The sequence below is a fragment of the Aedes albopictus genome, chromosome 3 (genome assembly GCF_035046485.1).
Source record: "Aedes albopictus strain Foshan chromosome 3, AalbF5, whole genome shotgun sequence".
Taxonomy (NCBI): Eukaryota; Metazoa; Arthropoda; class Insecta; order Diptera; family Culicidae; genus Aedes; species Aedes albopictus.
In genome coordinates, this window is record NC_085138.1 from 27,398,979 (window position 1) to 27,419,905 (window position 20,927).

At 43.0% G+C, this 20,927-nt stretch overlaps 1 protein-coding gene across 4 annotated transcripts in view; it reads right to left on the reverse strand.

The window, feature by feature from the left end:
• Window positions 1-20,927, reverse strand: part of LOC109418423 (disheveled-associated activator of morphogenesis 1) — a 333,193-nt gene that overhangs the window by 5,285 nt on the left and 306,981 nt on the right. For 2 of the 4 annotated variants that reach the window (XM_062859632.1, XM_062859631.1), the window contains exons 4-9: window positions 11,845-12,402; window positions 10,021-11,496; window positions 9,741-9,895; window positions 9,513-9,674; window positions 8,890-9,450; window positions 8,655-8,826 (exon numbers count right to left, since the gene is read on the reverse strand). In XM_062859632.1, coding sequence (XP_062715616.1) covers window positions 8,655-8,826; window positions 8,890-9,450; window positions 9,513-9,674; window positions 9,741-9,895; window positions 10,021-11,496; window positions 11,845-12,402 — 3,084 coding nt within the window. Of the gene's footprint in view, window positions 1-8,654; window positions 8,827-8,889; window positions 9,451-9,512; window positions 9,675-9,740; window positions 9,896-10,020; window positions 11,497-11,844; window positions 12,403-12,473; window positions 12,624-20,927 lie in introns of those variants that run through there. The other 2 variants (XM_062859634.1, XM_062859633.1) reach the window with 2 other exon arrangements.

The following is a 20,927-nucleotide window of genomic DNA, read 5'->3' on the forward strand; positions in this document are numbered from 1 at the left end:
CCTATTTCTGGTACTAAGCCTAAACACGGACGGTCAGGGAGACATCCACACACACCTGACACCCTACATATCGAACCCATCAACACATGGGCCGGGACCTACGGCTTTACTTCCTATCCGAGGGAAGGCGTGATCAGATATTTTTGTCTCAGAAATACCGACGGCGTCGACTAGGATTGAACCTAGACCGACTGGGGTGAGAGGCAACCACGCTTACCACTACACCACCGACGCCGCATAGTGGTTTCTGCTTTTAGTAGTGTTGCGTGTACGTACACGCTGCATTACACGAACACCACCTGAGTTACTGGTTGAAAATAGTAAACAAAGATCAGCAGTTCCCAGCAAAATCAATTGGGCATATTTTCAACCAGTAGATTTGCATAACTGTTCGTGACACCGCGCTGTGAAACCACTATAACAGTGTTTTTCAACATTTTAATATATTGGTTTTCAGTTAACTTTTATTTAGTTTGTGTATAAGGCTATCTGGAGAGCGGACGCAGCGAACGAATGGCGAACAACGTTTTTTCGGAGCTCGGGCTTTTCGTTCTAGTTAAGTGGTTAAAAAGTGTCCATTCGTCGACGGAAAAGAGTGTCGATTGTGCAACTCGGTACCGCGCATCGGATGGAACCGAAATTTTCCCGTTCGCGTCGCGATTTGCCAATTTATTCGTGAAAAGGAAAATCAATAATTTTAGGAAAAGTGACAAAAGAAAATGATTAAAGACAACAGAATCCAGAGAATTATCGAAAACAGGAAGACAAACGGAAGGTTAACGAGGACGCAGGCTAATCCAAAATGAGTCGGAAGCACAAGGATGCAGCGAAGAAGAGCTGGGCGTGATGGTGGAGCTGGTGGACCTCAACAACCCGTTTCCGTGGAACGACTGCTCAAAGAAGCCGAACTTCACGTACATCGAAAAGATTTGTTTGTTTCGGTACAAAATTGCAGCAGCCAATAAAAGGGAGAAGGAGCGGATCCAGACATTTGAAGACGGAACACCAAAATCTGAAGGTCTACAAACCGAGAAGGAAAAATCAAACAATCTGTTTCATCAGAGGGGTTCCATATTCCTTGACCGAGGAGCAAATCCTGGACACTTTGGAGTCCGACTTCGACGCGTACAGGTGGCAAGGATCAAGAAACGGTGCAGGGACAACAAACAGAAGGACACAGGGAACGTTAAGCTAACCGTAAATCGAACAAACATTTCCGATCGGGTTAAGATCTACAGCTGCAGTTTCAGGGCGGAGCTTTGCATCTTCCCTGTCCGGCAATGCCGACAATGCTGGAGGTTTGGACATCCAATCAAGAAAAAGGTCCAGATCGAGATGCAGGAAATGTGGTGGCAGGCACCAGGAAGACTTCCAACAGGAAATATGCGTGAACTGTGGCAGACATGATGCCCTGTCGAAGAGCTGCCTAGGAAAAGCTAGGAGATCGTACATCCTGGAGAAGTTGAAGAAAGGAGCAACATACCAAGAGGCTGAAGCCAGCTATCCGTAGCTAACCGTTTCGAGGGATTGGAGATAGAAGAAGCTGAACAAGAAAAAGAGGTCATGGGCGACGGCGCGGACGCTGTAACCAGAGGACAAAAGAATTCTTTGCGGGATCAAGAGCCAGGAGGTGGATCGACCCTCTCGTAGCAATCCACGTCAGAACTGTCGTAGGAATAAATGAGGCAAACAACATATTCTAGATTGATCGGTTGCTCATCGAAATAGCAGAAGCAATCAAACACCTTATTAACACCAATTCGGAAAGCATTCAACAGGAAGGAACGGAACACAGAATCGATGAAGCAAGAAAAAGTGGCGTGTAAAAAACTAAACACCTCAACAGCCTCAAAGAAAATCACATAGCGATAGTAAGTCTGCAAGGTCCCAAGAAGGACGATATTTCAGGATCCCAAACTACAGGATAGAATCGAAGTGAAGAAACGTAAGATATGGCGGAGTGGCAATTTTGAGAACGGACACCAAGGAGGACACGCTTTACGAAACAGTAGTTGATCTGGGCTGCTTCCTACCGGTTGAAGTTATCGCAATCAAAATAACGAACGGCTTTGACCCAATCACATGCATCTCGATCTAAGTTCCTCCGGACAAGGAGCTGTTGGCAGAAACAAAAGAGAAGATCAGATAACTCTTCATCGTATTGGAAAATCTTTGCGGCGAAATCATCATTGTCGGAAACTGGAATGGACACAATGGACACCACAGAGTATCGGACCCTACCGAGGGAACTTGTCCCAAAGGAGCGCTAATAAATGAGCTAATAGAGGCCTCCAGATTCACCCTCCTTAACGATGGAACCCACACATGCCTGACTACGACCGAAAGAAGGAGTTCCACGGTCGATTTGACGGTAGCAACGCCAGGAATTGCAGTGAAGGCGAACTGGAAGGTTGGCGAACAAGAATTTTGGAGCATCCATCTCGCTATCCTGATCGGATTTGGAAGCGACATCCCAGTAGTGAAAGGAATCAACCATCAATGAAATAAAGCCACAATATATGTATGAACGACCTCTGGGAGATGCAGAGTATCTTCGAAGAATGCATGGAAAAGGCGGGTTTCATCATCAAGGGTAAAAAGGGAAACTATTTGAAGTGCTGGTGGACCGAGGAATTAAACAAATTTAAGCGAGGGAAACTTCGAAACTACAACTGATCCAATACCATATCCAATCTTTTCGAGCTGCAAAAAGCACGGGCAGCACTGAAAAGGCTCATGCGGAAAGCAAAAGGGGCATATTGCAACGAATTACCTGATATAGTAGACGACGGCAGGTCCCCAAGACAGTTATGGAACATTATTAAGGGGTTGGACACGGCAACACAAGTCATAAATGTGCAAAAAACGTTGCGCAGATACGGAGTTTTGTTCGTACAAGCGGAAGAAATTTATTACGTTTTTCGATCTCTTTGAACCAAAAGTGACCAAACCTAGTGGAAAAGTGTTGCGGAACGTTTGGCTAATCGGACTTCGTGGGGATTAGCACGTGTCGCCCTGGAAATAAAAAAAAAATCGAGACGGAGGAAGAAAACCATAATACATAACCTCAATCCGCTTTTGAGGTGAAGAAAACTGCAGTGGTGCCTGAATCCTCGCCAGAAGCACAAATAGCTAAGTCGTAAAACACAGTGGAATTAGTGTTCAAAGTAAAAACAATTGAGAAAACAATTAAACAAATCAAAATAGTGTTGGTTTTAAGATCAAATGGAAGAAAGAGAAAAGAAAAAAATAGCGGTAATATAAAAATAGTGATAGCCTTGTGTCTTTAATATTAAGAAAAAAAAAATAGTATATAAGTACCTAACATAAAGGGAGGACGGAGTACATGTTCCCAAACAGCATTGGAAAAACAAGCCATGGCAGATCCAAAGAGCTCCAGTCAAGCGATTGCAGAAAACCCCAGTATCATCCGAAGAACAAACCTACCAAAAACGACACAGAACATCCCGATGGTCCCCATCACCGAACCGGCCATCCTGTCAGCAGGCGTTGCTTTTGTGGAACCCATCGACTATCAACTCGACATTCCGAACCACCCAACTAACCTCGGTCCAGTGCTGTATGAGGCCGGTTTCAAAACCGTGAAAGAAATCAACAACATTAGAAACTTCCGTTTCAGAATCGAGCTGGACAAGAAACCGGTGGACCTAGTGGAAATTCAACCTCAAGCTTTTCAAATCAAGCTGGCTGAAAGAAACCATCTGTTTCATCCCAGGAGTTCCAGAGCAACACCGAAGCAGAGCCAGGGGTCAGAGTCTCGAGATTCGAGCGAGAGGTTAAAACGAATAACAGGGTGTCTACTACCTGGAAAAACCTGGAAAACCTGGAATTATCAGGGAATTTCATGCAACCTGGAAAAAACCTGGAATTATCAGGGAATTTTACGCGGAATCAGGGAATTTTTGACTCTCGGTAAAAAAATACTAGAGTTGCAGTAGAGATGCTCGCTGATGATAGAAACAGTAACATCGTTAAAGAATAGCAAAACTTTTGCTACTGTATCATAGGCGGCGCTTGCGTTTCATATATTTTCTACTGATAAAGTGGGTCGCCTTTACAAGCGTAGGCGAAACTAGCACGCAACACGGGTGGAAAATGCCAGTGGCAAAATGCGCACGTGCTTTGTAAATCTTTTAGTATTAGTGTACACATTAGTTTAGCATGGTCACTAATACAACAACATTTCCTGATTTTAGCACACCTCTGTCCGTGAACGCTCTGGTTTGACTTTTCACACCAGCAACAAACAACAGGCGGGCAGCCATTACTTTACGATTCAAATTTTTTTTGCCGGTGCGAAGAGCGGATAATTTTCTTTCTTGGTGTTATAAATAGTGCGTGTTTGTCCTGTGAAATGTAGCCCCGGTGAACGTTCTTTTTTACTGCACACAAACCCCGGCTCGTAGTATCAAAACCAAAAGTGGTAGGCAATATCATATTTTATCGCGATTGTTTCTGTTACTGAATCATGTTTTTGTTTCGTTTTAGATCATGTCGACTACTTTTCAAGATGCTTGGCTTACTGATTCAGATTTCCAATCCTGGATTAAGCGTGTTGAAAAGAAACCCACTTATGCATACTGCTCGCTATGCAGAGGAGAGTTTTCTCTTAGTAATATGGGACGGCAAGCTCTAAAAAGTCACATGAAAGGGAAGAAACACGTCGAAAAGATTGCTTCGATCGGCGGATCTGGCGGATCTATCTTGAATTACACCACGCTTAAGAAGGACGTAAAAGATTCCGAGGCAGATCATAAGCTTGATGTTGAAAACCAATCATCGTCGCTACACCAAGCTTCCTCTTCGTCGCTCGGGCAGTCGACGATAAATTCCTTTGCCATTCGGAATGAAGTTACGGAGGCAGAAATAATGTGGTGTATGCAAACCGTGATGTGCCATAAATCATTACGTTCATCCGAAAAAGACGTACTGGTTATGAGCCGCATGTTTCCAGATAGCAACATCGTTAAAAAGATGCAACTGAAGAAGGACAAATTGGGATACACCATCATGTTTGGCATCGCCCCATTTTTCAAGGCTGAACTGATGGATGATGTAAGGAATGCGAGTTTTATTGTAATCGGGTTTGACGAGTCGTTGAACAAGATCACCAAGAAGCAGCAGATGGACATCAACGTACGGTTCTGGGATAGAACCAAGAATTTGGTGGTTACCAGATACTTAACGTCAGAGTTTCTCGGGCGCTCTCGGGCGGTTGACCTGCTGGTAGCGTTCAAAAAGGGAATTGATGGCCTATCGCTAGATAAGATCCTTCAAGTTTCCATGGACGGCCCAAATGTAAACTGGGCCTTTCTGAGAGAATTGAATTTGGAATTGAAAGAGAACACCACGAAACTTTTGGAACTTGGTAGTTGTGGTCTGCACATCGTTCATGGTGCTTTCAAAGACGGTGCTCGTGCTTCAAAATGGGATATCGAGTCTTATTTGCGCGGTATTCATTATTTGTTCAAAGACGTTCCGGCTCGCAGAGCTTTATATACCCAATACTCATCCAGCACAGTGTTTCCTCTGAAATTTTGTGGGCATCGCTGGCTTGAGAACGCAATAGTCGCTCAACGGGGTATGGAACTCATCCCTTCCATAAGAAAGTTCATGGATGGAGTAAAACGAGATAAAATTGCCCCCACCTCCAAATCTTTCAATGACGTGGCAAATGCCCTGGGTGATCCACTGTTGCTGCCTAAACTGGCTTTCTTTAAGTCAGTAGCCGGTGAGCTCGAACCGTTTCTTCGGGATTATCAAAGCGACGCACCCCTGGTTCCTTTTTTGTACACAGACCTCTCCCGTACCTTGTTGAATCTCGCAGAGAGATTTATGAAGCCGGAGAGTCTGCAGAAGCTTTCATTGATAACAGAGGATTCGGTCAACGACAGCAAGAATCATGTTCTCACTAAAAATGTGGTTGTTGGCTTTGATGTCATGAAAGAACTTAGCAAAATTCGAAACATCAAAGAGAAGGACATTCTTCAGTTTCGGGATGAATGTAGAACGTTTATGAAAACAATTATCTGCAAATTGCTGAAACGATCACCTTTGACGTATTCCCTTACGAGGGCGTGTTCGGCCATCGATCCTAAGACTATCGCCTTGGATAAGGAACTGGCAAAGAGGCGAATGGAGAAATTGCTAAGCATTTTGACCAACCATGGACAAGTGAGTGGAGTATTGGCAGACTCGGCCATAAGACAATACAAAACTGTGATCTCAAGGAGTGGCTCGTTCGATTCATATGACAGAAAGAAAACCGGTGTCGATGAGTTTTGGAGTAGCTTATTGAAAGACGAAAATGAGGCTCTCTCAACGATAATTCGGATTGTATGCTGTTTGTCGCACGGTAACTCCTCAGTGGAACGAGGCTTTTCGATTAACTCGGAGTGTCTTTTTGAAAATATGATGGAGGAGTCGGTTGTGGCACGCCGACAAATATACGATGCGATTTCTGAAAAAGGTGGCATCGAAAAGGTTCAAATACCGAAATCTTTGATTTTGAGAGCGAGAAACGCCCACTCCCTGTACCTTGAGGACATCCAACGACGAAAGAAGGAAAACAAGGACGAACAAGCGGCAAAAACCGAGAAAAGGCAGCGAGAAGCGGAAGCGAAAGCTCTACAGGCGAAACGTGCTAAAATCTTGGAGGATGCTCAAAGGGAAGCTCAAAAGTTGGAAGAAGAAATAAATATGTTGAAAAAGTGACTGGAATTGAAAAACTATTGATGTGATTAAATAAATGAGATTGTCATCCAAAGATGTTTTAATGTTTTGATCTATGGTATACATTTCCGACAACATTTGAAATTGCTATACATAACGCACAGAGAACAGACATCCAGGCTAGAACAAATTTCTTTCGGAAAGTTGTGTAAGGATTTGAATCTTTACTTGAGTGAGGTTGCAAACCAATACACGATGACAACACTAACGCCACCAAACACCATATTGCCACAGTCAGTGGTGAATTGAAACATTTCAAGTGGTGAATTCAATTAGTATGGGAAATTAACCGATTGCAGCGCCACGCTATTGCCACTTGTGTTGCCGATTTTAAATGGCCGTTAAATTCCTTACACAGTTTCGGAACCGGACTTGGATGTCTGTTCTCTGTGCATAACGTTCTATTAACATTCACAGTATTTCCGATCCTGGAATTTTTTTAATTTGACCTGGAAAAACCTGGAAAAATCAGGGAATTTTGTTCAGGATTGAGTAGACACCCTGAATAACCATCGAACGGAAGCTAGCGGACACAGCGAACCTGAAGATCGCCGTGGAAGGCAACCAAATGCCCAGAGCCTTCGAAATCTTCAGAGACTTCTTTATCCGAAGCTCTACGGGCACCAAACAATAAAATGCAGAAGTTCGGAAAAGTGCCAGAGCTTGTGAAGAACAAGATGCACAAACAGCAAAAAGGCTCACTGTGCCTCAAGCAAGGAGTGTCCACAGAGGCAGAGGCGAGACAAAATAGTGAAGGAGATAATGCGGACGAACGCGAGCACTCGATCAGCACGAGCAACCGGTACGAAGGGCTGGAGGAAGACCTCGGCCAGGAGCTGGAGGACAACTGCAACGTAACCTAAGGGGAAACCGTCGGGCAGAAAAACTCCACACCAATCCGAGACTCCAACGAGTCGGAACCGGAAAGCTACGCAAGGACCTTCAGAGAGGGAAAAAGGACGGACAGAGCTAATAACCCCGGAGCAATCTGAACTATGGAGGGACAGCAAGTGATGGCCAATGATCATCAGTACCTGCGGATGTACATACGTCAGATCAAACCCTACATGATCTCGTGAAGGACTTCTTTACTACAAAGGAAGGCATCTTGTAGTCCATCGTTTTTCTAGTATCCGAAGCAGATAAGCACGGAAGTTAGAGCTTTCAGACAACTACAACATGGCCCATCGACGTTTAGAGTGTCTAAGAGAAGCGTATGGATTGGAACCTGGATCTCCAATAAGCTTTGCAGTGTCAACTGGGAGACTATCAGCCGAAAGGCTACGCGCATCGTGTCACAGAAGAGGAGTTAGCTAGCGCCAGAATTCGTCAAGTATGGTATTTGTCGCTAGGAGCAATAGTAAATCCTCCAAAAACCAAGCAAGATCCGAATGATTTGGGATACTAGAGCGGCCATAAAGCCGGCGAATGAGCAAACACCGTTAGCGAAAAGCAGCGAATACCGAAACCGTGGTCAAGAAGTCTGTCAACGATACTACGTTCCACGACTCCGGACGGCGGTAAGTGATTGATTTATCAATGGTTTCGAGTCTATAAGTCTTCACCGGCGATTCCTCACATGACACCATTTTCGGAGAATTTGCTTCGCTGTCTCAACATCCAATTGCCATCGTGTAGCTAAACGCTAAGGAGAACGAAGATAGGTAAGGTGTAATGGCAGTACTTTGCGAAGACTACCAGGACTGTTTACGGTGAGTGTCAGTGAATTTACATGGTATTTCACACTAAAATTGCTATAGACAAGCATGATACCACTACTACAGCCAAGAATTCGCATATTATACGAATTACTGAACACATCTATCAAGATCTTCAACCTCCACATTCTGACTATTATCATACTACGAATCGGCATTGCGCACCACATATGAACGACTTACCTCGGCCTCCTGTCTTGCCCGTTTCTCTTCCTCCTCCTGTCGCCGCCGGAAGTTCTCGTTGTCCTGTTTGGCTTCCATCAGCGCCGACAGGAACCCGTCAAAGATGCCGAAGAACTCGTCCGGTTGCACCACGGCTCCGTCCTCGCCGAACAGCCGCACCGCTCGATCAAATCTGAAACAGACGAACATTTCAGTGAGTCTGACTGCACAGGTTATTTGTGCAATTCAACAAGACCTCGTCTTCATATTCTGGAACTGATCCTCCAGCTCGGTGAATCGCACCGAGGCCTGCGCGTGGAACTCGCTCATCACCGGCAGGAACCGGTCGCCCGGCTGTGGCACTCCGCTACTCCGATGGAACTCGATCTCCCGGTTGACCTCGGTCAGGCCAGCCCTCAGCATGGTGATGTCCTTGTCCATCTCGCCGAGCGAAACCTTCGAGGCTTCCTTCACGTGCGGCAGATCTTCCTCCAGGAACAGGATGTCCTTGAACTTCTTTTCGATGATCTGCACCAAATAGTGCAGCAGAGTGGTGCCCTTGGCGGCACTGCTCTTGGTATCGGCCAGTCGATTGAGGGAAGCCAGACGGAACCCGGATGCGTTGCCACGGGCACCGCGGTTCATGTAGTTTCCGAGAGCCAGGACCAGTTCGAGCAGCTTGCGCAACCGCCGGGAACGAGCCACCTCGCGGGATGCCTCCATCACGCTGGCGATACGTGGCGAAAGATCACTCACCGTCACCTGGAAGCGTTTCTTGTAGTGCAGACTGCGCAAACGCTGTTCGTAGTGAGGTATTCTGCGGAATGGAATTAATGTATGTACTAAGTGAAATCGACAACCTGGGTCTTCAAGACTTACTTGGAAATTTCGTACAGGAATCGATCGGCACGGGCCAACGAATCGATATCTTCGGAATGTTCGTCCAGCAGGGCTCGTTCCTCGGCCGAAGGCGTAAACTTGAGCAGCTGTTCGACCATATCGATCGGCAGTTGCTCGTTGGAATCCATCGACAGAATGGCTCTACAAAAGAACGTTAGAACATTAGTACCGCTTCCGTTGTCGACGATGTTCAAAAGCGTATCATACTTGGAAATTTCCTCATCGCTCATCTTGAGTTTGCTCAGCAGGATGGTGCAGTTCTGCGCCCGTCGACCGTCGATCACCGATAGGATTTTCGTCTTGTTCTTTCCAATCAAGCGAAGATCCTCGATCGAGCCGTCGTTCTGGAATGGGAACGTATACTGGTGGTGGTTTGACCAGTGTTTACGAGGTATGATAAGAACTCAAAATAGTAATGCGGAACTTAGGAGGTAACTTAAAAGCTAAACGAATAACTGAAACTTCCTGAAGTAGTGGGAGGACTTACCGCAACGCCATTTTTCTGGTAGGCGGAGAAGAGCTTATCGATGGACTCGAGTTCAATGCTGTTGTACCACTTGGTATCGTCCAGCTCGCTCCAGACGGTTCCCTGGAGTTTGCTGTCGGGCAGTTTGGACCAGTTGAAGCTCTTGAGGGGATTGGCTGGCTGGGGAACGTTCTTCTTCGGGGCGTCCATCTTAGGGGGTGCAGGTTGATTGGCTGTGTTAGGGTTGGAGATCTTGGGTAGACCTCCGGGAGCGGGAGGTGGTGGAGGAGCGGCCATCATTGGCGGGGGTGGAGGTGGTAGCTTGCAAGGGGGAGGTGGCGGGGGAGGAGATACTTGACCGTTGCATCCTTGAAGTCCAGCGACCTTCTGGTCGTCCGGGATGCTTCCCTCGGTGACTAGTCGTTCCAGACGTATCCGTTCCTGTTGTTCGCTGACGAACCGGTGCTGGAGATCCTCGGCCCGCATCTCGGCGTTCATGGCCCGCTGGACGGCTTGCGACAGGTTGGCACTTTCCTTTTCCAACCGTTCACGCATCCGGGCCAGAGAGGTTTCGAGATCTTCCTTTTCCTGGGTTCGCAGGTCCAGTTCCTGTTCCTTTTTGGCCAGTTTTCCGTTGATTTCGGAGTTTTCCCGTTCGAGGTCTTCGGCTCGCGTCCGGGCGGCCACCAGTTCCTCTTCTTTGACTAAGAGTTTGACTATTTTGCGGACATCGATCTGAAGCGGGGCAATGTCCGGATCTTGCAGTTTGAGGGAAGATTGGGAGGTTTTGTCCTGGCTGTCAGGGTCGATCTCACTGGAGGGACGTTCTTCCTGTTGGAGGACGATCTGCTGAACTACGCGATCGAAGATCAACCAGTGTTGGGCGTTTGGACCGGTGCTTGGGAGGAGTAACATGTGCTGCAGGAGACTCACAAGATGCGGATAGGCCGTTGAATGACTCAGCTTCCGCCTCAGGAGGTCGAACATTGCGGTTGCGCTCTTGGTGTCCACGTGTTCGTGGTTGAACTTCCTCGCCAGTTCCTTTTCGTCTTCATTCCGGACCATTTCGAAAAAGTCCAAATGCCGATTCAGGGTCTCGTTCTCGTGCTTTCTCAGCTTATCGATTACCGGTTGAATCCCGAGCATCAAAAACTCGTACCGCAGATGCAATCGGAACTCGAGATTCTCCTGTCCGGGTCCGTAGTTCAGCACAGCGTTGATGAAGGACATGATGGCCGTTTTAAGGTTGACGTCGTCCCGGTACGCTCCGGTCGATTTGTCCAGATCGTTGACGATACCTTGGAAGCGAACCCGCTCCGCGGCGTACTCCTGGTAGTTCAACATGGCCGTCAGGACTTTTTTGTGACCTCCGGGCACAAGACACACGGCACCGAGGATTTCCAGGGCGGCAATTTTGGTTTTGATGTTGTCCGCCGCCAGAGAGCGCGCGATCGTATCGATACCGGTGGGATGGGCTAGCACGTGCGAGCGGCCGGTCTGTGTGAAGTTGTGTGTTTAAAGTTGTTAAAGGAGTCTTGAAAGTAAATCTAGAAGCTATGGGAGCGAGAGATGCTATGATTGTCGACTTTGCAATTGATATTAGCTGGCTGCATATTTGGATTCTAGTTGCGGTAGATTAGAATGGGCTGGACATGTAAGTAGATTACCGAAAACCAAATAACTGTCTATTGATCATTTCTAACTTTGCGAACTTCATATTTGTGTTGCAAGCAAGTATTGAAGATCTCATGGTGAGCTCTTCAGAAGTTCTCAAGTTTCTCAAGTCAACATTCTTCTCTCAACGACTCCCAAGTTCGTTCCTGTCCCGTCCCCGAAAAAACTTACCGAATTGTTCATCAGTGCCTTGATGCACCCGATCAGGCTGGTGTGCAGCGGACTGTTGGCCACCCGGATGTCCAGCGCCTGCAGAAGTTCCAGCAGTGCCGGCAGACCCTGCAGCTCGATGAACCGAATGACGAAGCTGTGCGCCGAGGTGCGCAGGGCCGTCTTCAGGGCATCGAACAGGGCGGTGTGAGATTCGATTTTCGGACTGTACTCGTGCGAGGGTGATTCGTCCGGAGAGGACGCCTTTAGCTGGACGGCCATGTCCTTGAGCCGTTCGATGTAATGCTCCGGGGAGGGTGGGAGATTGACGCCCGGAAGTGGGGCTCCACTGGGGTCCGTCGCGTCCAGGGGGCTCTTGCGGGAACAGTAGATTTGCCATTTCTTCTGAGGCGGAAGGCTCAGCATGGCCGCCTTGTTCGGTGCGGTGAGATCGAGTTCCTCGACCAGTTCGGCGAACTTGCTGTCCAACTCATCGACGGCCGGCATCGGTTGGGTGGGGGTGAGGGTTTGGAGGGAGAAGACCCCCTCCACCACGCAGATTTCGGGTGGTTCGTCATCCTGTGGGAAATAACAGGCAAAGATATTGAAGTTAGTTTGTTACATTATTTTGAAGACATTATAAGTTTTACTCTGAAAAATACATCCTGGACGAAATTGGCGACATATTTTTGAATTTTTTGCATGTTTTCTCGAAATTTTGAAGCTCAACTACTTGAAACATGGTTGCAAAAGCCTGCTCTGATCGTAGACACATTTCTTCATTCTTCATGATTGACAGTTCTCAGGCACGATCAGTTGAGATTCATGAGAAACGATTATTACTTGGAACAAGCTGACCCGCTGGTCAAAACAAGTTCATATCTCTATTAGCCAGAAATCGATCAACTCCCAAACTTGTCCCTCGCCTCCATTTTGCACGGAAGCAATCTGCTACTCTACTACTATAAATAACACACGGGTAACATCGAATACCTCCGGTAGATACATATGCGTTATGGGTAAAACCCTGTATGTTGCGAAATTTACATCGTCATCGGCCAGCGATGATTGATGATGTTATCTCGATCGGATCGGGTTGCATCGTGTATTTGTAGGAAGCGATCGTGGACCCTCGCTCGACGTTCGTACACCTATCAAAACATGATTGAACGATCGCGTGGTCAGATTTAAGCGATACTAATCAACATGATGCTATCTGCAGCCATATCACATGAGTATGCATTCATGCAAACTCCCTCCATTTCTCCTTCGCCACAGGTTGCTTGATCGAAAACGGATCAAGTAGATTTGGGTGTCTCTTGATCGCTCAAACTCAAGATACCATAGATCGGTCGAGTAGGCTGTGCGATTTGCGGTTATTTGCTGATCGATGCAAGCCAGTCCGAGGTGATTGACAGGCCGGACGCAGGAGGCGAGGAAGTTAGGTACCAACCTACTCGCCTGCTTCGATCGAGAAAGGATTTATCAAACTTAAATAAGCTGGCAAAAACGTTTTGCTCTGCATATTAGCGCTTATTGAGTTTGATCCGAACGCCGCCACGCATTGTTGTTGTTGTTGATGGGGAATTTTGAGCGTTTTTTTTTTTCGTGGGTAGTACATGATTGCTATACCTTGCTAATACCTATCTAACCGGCTGTCGGACGTTGTTCGGTATAAACTTGGGCAAAAAGTGACGGCACACCGCACAATCAAAGTGGCTGCATTTAGGCTAATTTATGAATGTGGCTGATTTGAGGTTTTTGTTGACGTGCTCGATATGAGGAGTATTTTAATGATGATTGGAACACCATAAAAATCGTGAACTGATTTTTTTTGCTTTTTGGATTAGGTCAGTTTGCAGGGTGAGTTCATACTTCTACGCAATGCTGCACTGTGTTTCCGCATTGCTTTGGATTTTGTTGGCGGATACAGGGTTGGAGAGCACTCATATAAGACTCTACTAACAGAACTACTTATGGGAAATGTGCGAAATGTCAGGACATCGTTACATGAGCATGAGCTTGATTGAAACACGAATCCACGAAGACTTTTAAGATGAATCTTTGGATTTGGACAAATAGTCGTGAACTTTTAGCAGGATTCTTTGGAAGAACTCTCGTTGTATTTTTGAAAAAGTCCTTCAAAGAATCCATGAAAAAAATTCTAGGAGAATTCTTGAAGCAATGCGTTAAGGAAATTCTCGGACAAATCTTGGGAGAAATTCTCATGGAAATTTCTGTCTTGAAAGAGTTGGGAAATAACCTCCGCCGGAGTACCTGCTGTTGTTCTCGAAAAAAAAATCCTTTGAAAGGACCTTGTTGGGATTCCAAAAGAAATATTAGCAGCCGTTCTTGGACAAATCTTTGAACGGATCTGCGGGAAATTCTGGTTGAAACTCCTGAAGTAATTCTTGGAGTCAAGTCCTGGTACCAATTTCCGAAGGAAAACCTCGTTGAAATTTTGAATGAGAAATTTTATGGAAAATTTCTGAAAAAAAAAAAACATCTGAGAAGTTGCTGAAGAAATGCTTAAAAGAATCTTTTTAGGAAACTTCCAAGATGAATCCTTGAACAAATATACGGTAAACATTCAGGAGGATTCTTTGGAATTTGTAACGGAACCCTTTGAAGAATCCTTGAAAGAATATCAAGCTGAATCTTTGAAGGGATGTCTGAAGGAAATTCTCGGTCAAATATTCGGAGAAATTTAGTTAGTAAAAGTTTTTGTTAGTATCATATAATATCATATATAATTGTCGAAATTGTATTTTCTTGATTTTTTTTTAGAAATACCTAATGAAATCCTTAGAAAAAAATGTTAAATAAATCTTTGAATAAATTGCCGGAGACATCTTCTGGGCATTTCCTTGAGCAACCAACGATTCCAAGAGCAACAATAAATGGAAATTCTTGAAGAATCTTTGAAGGAATCTTCAAAAAATTGTAACCTTTGTGCACCTATTTATTGAATGTTATTTATGTCTTCTTTGTGTGATTTGTTCTACTCATTACAGTCAATCAAATCATGTATAAACAAATTTACTGTAGAAAAAAACTTCCAAATCTACGTTTGGATTTCCATCTAAGTTTTTGTTCTGTTCTGTTTGTTTCTGTTTTGTTATCGTTTTCTCCAGCGTTCGGCTTTGTAATTATTTTCTATTCGATTCCGACACATTTCATCTCTGAGCACTGGAATCGACAGTGACAACGGCGCACATTATTAAGTGAGCTCGTTTTATGCTACATAGGGTAATTCGCCAATTGTTGACCGGTTAGTACTGGCGTTTTTGTTTTCGTTTATTTTTCCGTGCGTAATTCCACTTTAGTTGAAAAATATCCAGTAAACGTTTAGATCCACTCATTCCGTATACTTCCCATTGAATTTAAATTCCCTTAAATTCCATTTTCTAAGAAAAAATAGAACATTTGTATGGGAAGTCTGTTGCCCAAATGTTGAACGCTTCCTTAAGCTAGCTCATCCTAATGTTGGACGATTCTCGCTAATTGTTGAACGGTTCAAGCTTTGTTCGTAATTGATGACGTATAACCCGACATCAACCTATCATTGACCTGTTTTTATTTTGGCTACCAAACCCAACATAGACCCTACAGTTATCCGATGTGGGTCCAACAGTGGTCGAACATTTTATAAAATTTGTCCCGACTTTGACCCGACATCAAATAATTTTTCACTCTGGCGGAATTTTCCGGGTTTTTCGTGTTTTGTAGCTAGTAAGCCATTTGTGTTTGGCAATTTATTCAAATGACAGGGAATTGCTTCTCTCTCAAAAGAGCACTAGTGGACTAAAATCGTTTTAAACATGACTTAGATGTAAAAAAATGTCTGAAAAGATTTGACTAGATGCGAATACGATTGAAGAAAAGAACGCCTATGAAAGCCTCTGAAACACTCCTGGATACCTATGGGACCCACTCAATCCCGTAGAACACCCCTGCAACGACTCTGAAATCCCTAGCAAACTCGTGGATCGCTCCTAAATTCCTCTGGAACGCCCTGAAATACTCCTGGGACCACCTTTACACTCTGAATCCCTCTGGAACACCTCTGGAACGCCCTTGAAACCCATTGAAAACTCCTGGAACCACCCTGAAGCCCTCTGCAACACCCCTGGAACATCCCTGGAACGCCCTTGAAACCCCATGACATGCACGATTAGGTAAAGTGGAAAAAAATTGGCAGTCATGCTAACATTATAGGTTATGTCAGTGTTCAACAATTGGATCTTAAGTGCATAATGATAGTGTGATAAGTAAAATATTTTTTACAAATGAAATTCCAATGAAAATGTGATTTTAAATAATGTTGAACTGTTAAGGACATCCTTCCAGTTCTTGTAACTATGGTGTGACTTTGATATTTGTGGTCGATTTGGCAGCAAAGCTTATTTCGTAAGATCAATTTCTTAAAATTGATCTTAAGAATTGTGCAGTTTTCGTGTCATTAGTGGTACAAAATTTGCAGTCAATATTTTTGACGTAAAATATGTATAATTTTGTAACTTAATTGGAGCAATATCATGACACACATGTATACGCATCTAAATCATACGTTTACGTTGAGCGAAAATTACTTAAGTTAGATTTATAATAAAATTTTCAGAAACTGTTCCACATTTGGGTGGTGTTAAACAATTAGCGAATTACCCTATTATTTTTTTTGTGAATATCATAGAGTATCTGGGTAAGCATTCAGTTTAAAAATAAAAACCTGAAGTGATTAGACCCGAGTAGGTGAAAAAATCTTACGAATAACACATTCAGTTATTAATAATTGAATTACTGAAGAACAAAAACTGATATTGGTTTGATTGAGACAAGAGGTAAAACATCAGAAATAATATCAAAATCTAGTATGGAGAAGTGCTCAATTATTGCTCGTTAAGATATTACAAGATCAAATTAATAGCAGACAAGCTTTGGTGACCATTTTCTTGAAAAAAAAGTTTTGAAAACGCAGCCGCTCGCGCGCACAGCCTGTTTCGAAGTTTCATGTGGAAATATAACTATTTGTTTTCAACAAAAAAAAAAAACTAAAAAAAAACAAACAAACATTTCTGATTTTTTGAAGTTTTACGCCTGAATTTTTACGGCAAATTTTCTGAACTTCTGAATAAGACAGAAAACAGGTAGCTCCATAGCAGGGTTGTTACGAGAAGCGTAGAAAAAAATCCGCGCCAAATCCGCGAGAGTGCGAAAGTAAAGTTTCATTACGTATATATTAAACATAGAGTTTCAACAGTTTACAATAGTGTATGAAGAAAAAAAAGGCACCTCAACTTGAATGGACTATTTGGTAGCTGAATTGTTGATTAGTAAATTAACGCAGCTCATCTTAAGGACAGACTTTTTAGAATCCCAAAATGGCCGCCACAATGGTCGACTTTGACACCTACTCACGATTTCGAGCGCACAAATCTCTTCATAAACAAAACTAGCGCTTGTGATCTTCTTATTCTAAGCTTATTACAAGTGAGCAAGAACAGAATAATAAAATGCATTGTTGTTTCTTGAAATTTGTGCGTCTGAAGTTCTGATGCACTGTTGAAGCGGAATTTTAAGACGTTTGTACTTAAATGTTCTATGCTTTCTACAGTATGAAGACGTTTGCCACAACTCTATTTCATGTTTTTTTTCAACAATATTCCTTCAATTTTTTTTTGGTAAAATCGCTATAGCAATATACAGAGCGTTCATGGAGAAATCGGTCAGAACCCGTCGTTCAGGAAAATATACCACAAGTTTTGTGAAAAAATGGTGTGAATTTCTAGCAAAGAAAACATTGGAAAAACTAAAAAAAATCATGGAGATATCTTTATAAAAATCCTTGAAAAAACCTGTATGAACCGGAAAGAATTTCTGAAGTTTTTGTATGCAGAACCTGATGCAAATTTTTCGAAAAACTCTCAAAATAATGAGCTTGAATTTGAGTAAGATGTTGTGCGGGTAATTCTTAGAAATTAACTCTGAGATTTTTTTAGTAATGTCTGGAGAATCCCAGTAAGACATTCTAAAAAGAAACTTAAACATTAGATAAGTATTCTCCAGAGAGAATACTTTAGAGCCCGTACATGTACTATGTAGACCCTTAGGGAGCGGAGGGAGGTTTGTTCACAATCTTAGCTTCATACTAATTTTGAAAAGTTTGTATGGACAATGTCTATAAGGGTAGTTGTGAAATGGCCAAAATTGAGTCTTCGTAGTTTATGGACAGCGTTTAAGAAAATACTGAAGATATGCCAAGAGGAATACATGAAGAGATGCCTGTACAAAGAGAAAATACCTTCCTCCGCAGTTATACTATTGAAAATCCCTATAGCAACCATTGGAGGAAACTCTGGGAAAATTCCTGAAAGACAATGTTGCTTTTTTGTAGATTTTCTTGGTGGTTTAAAATTCCTTTAGGATTATTTTTTGATAATTCCAGGTATTTCTCCAGTTATTTATTCACGAATTCCTTCAAAAGTTTGCCAGGGTTCTTCTCAATTAATTCTCACAGGGATTTAGTGTCTGGGACCATTTGGGCAGGAGCACCTTTTTTGGACACTTGCTACTTTAACTCAGTCAATTTCAAATCAATTGATAAGAATTTTTATATATTGCTAGATCTTACCGTATTCCAAAAATCAAGTCAATTGGTAGTCTGACTGAGTTACATTAGCAAGTGCTCAAAATAGGTTCTCATGCCCAATGGTCGCAGACCCTATATGCATTTTTTTTTTAATTTCCCTCTTGGTGCCTTGACAGTTTTTCTTAAACGATCTTAGGATTTCTACTAGAAATGACTTTAGAAGTATGCGGTGAAAATTTCAACGTTAATCCATTCTAGTGGCTTCTGATGGATGGATTACTCCAGCCATGGATTCCTAATATTTGTAATGAATAACCTAGAATCAAAAGTGATCAAAATTTGTTTTTTATTTGAGAAACTTGTATTAAAAAGATAAATCATACCATATCCATGCGCGTAACTACAGCGCATTTGTCCCCTCAGTTCCAAGGCCATGTGCGCTTGTTATACATTACAGCCAGCGTGCACAACTGTGGAACTAAAAATTATTATAGTTTTGTCAGAAACTCTTTCGAGAATTTTCATTTTCTTTCGTTATTTTTACATGATTTTTTTAGAAATTTTCTAGGCATCATGGAACAAATCACGAGAACTTTTAAGATGAAAGTATTCACCCAAAACAGAAAACAAGATAAAAGTTCATTCACAAAGATCTTAAGAACAATATCAGAAAAGATCTTTATAGGGATTCCGGAGATACACCCTGAAGAAGATCCTTGATGATTTCCTGGATTTTGTCATAGAATTTCTAAGAAGTATTCGGGGTAGAGCTCGAAGTTTAGTTCATTCCTGCAAATCCAATAGATATTATATCTTATTGTCATATGATCATTTATGAAGGTGAGGAAGTGCTAGCGTGTTTTACTTAAATATGCTGTAAAAACTAAGTATGAAGAATGAAGTTTATTGCTACGACAATAAACTACATAGATGTAATGTAACTACGCTGGTTTAGTTCAAAGCTTTCTAGATCAATTTCGTATTAAATTATTACTGAAACATAATTCTGGAGCAACATTTGAAAAGGGCATACAAGCATTGGTAAACAATGACTTCACACGTTGCTCCTGAGCCCCCATCACCTTATTCACACAAACTAAGACCGTTATCAGATAGAGCGAACATCGATCTTTCGGTTAACGGTGTTCATTTGCGTGGGTGGGCTGCTGTTAAGCCCTACGGAACGTTTTCGAAAAAAAAGACACAAGATCTCTTGGGTCCTTTTCAAATGGTGCTCCAGACTTCTGGTTTCCATCCAAAACATGTCGTGCGACATATCAAACTTCAGATTTCGAATGACTGAGTCAGAAACGATACCCTGAAGTCTGTATCAACTAATATGGTCACCCCGGAACTTCTAGCACAGGTTCCACGGGGGTGACATTGGGGAAATTTCTGGTTTGCAGTCAAAACATGCCGTGCGACGTGAAACTTGATGATTTCAAAAGAATGGAGCAGAAAAAAATGACTGAAGTATGTAGCAACTGATGCGGCTGCTCCGGAACACCTGAAACAGGTTCCGCGGTGGCCTCTCAAACACATTACACACATGAAATAAACACTTTCAGCCATTTGGCAAAAAAGAACTCAGGGGGGGGGGGCCTGACCCCAGTACAATCCGGAATATCTCCGGAATGGTTCCGGACAAGGTTGTTATTCGATAAATTATCGTTATCGGCGATAAGGTTAAAGTCTGTTATCGTTTATCAGGCGGAAACATCATCGGCGATACAGTTAACTGTGGAATTTATCGACTCGATAACGTCTCCGGAAAATTTTCTTCGTGATCTGGATCGTTGTTGATGCCGTCACTAGGGTAACTAGATTTATCGCAAAATTAACGAAGGTACGTTGATCTTCGCGTTGATTCATCGTTTGATTATTGTTATCGAGAGATTATCGAGTAACCTTTATCGTTATCGAGTTTGCGTTAAGTTAACTATCGATAATTTATCGGTTAACAACCTTGGTTCCGGATATTACATGACAACTCTAGTGACAACTTGAGAGTAATAAACTTGCAGCAATTTATGACCGATTAAGGGCGACTTCAAAAAAAGCCGGATGAAAATTAACGAAATGCCAGCATTTTCAAATTGAGTTGTTCGAGGGCGGGTATGTGAAGGTTAAGCGGTCTAGCGGACTTATCGCAGGAATTTCTAGTGAAATTCTTTGGGAAATTGTAGAAGGACTCCTTGATACAATATCTGGAGAATTCCTCGGAGGCACTACTGGAGGATTCTTCGAGGTAATTTCTGAATCCTTGAAATAATTTTAGAATAAATTTTTGGAGAAAAATATTGGAGTAGTCTTTACAGAATTGTTAAGGGTGGTAATCTTAGGAGAAGTTTCTTGAGGAATTCCTGGTTGGATAAGAGATGAGTCAGATGAGCTTTTTTAGATATTCTCGTTGAAATATATGAATATTTTTGTGCATCATTTTCTTGAAGATTCTTTGGAGAAAATTATGGAAGATTTAAAGAATGATTTACTGGAGAAATGCTCATTAAAATTT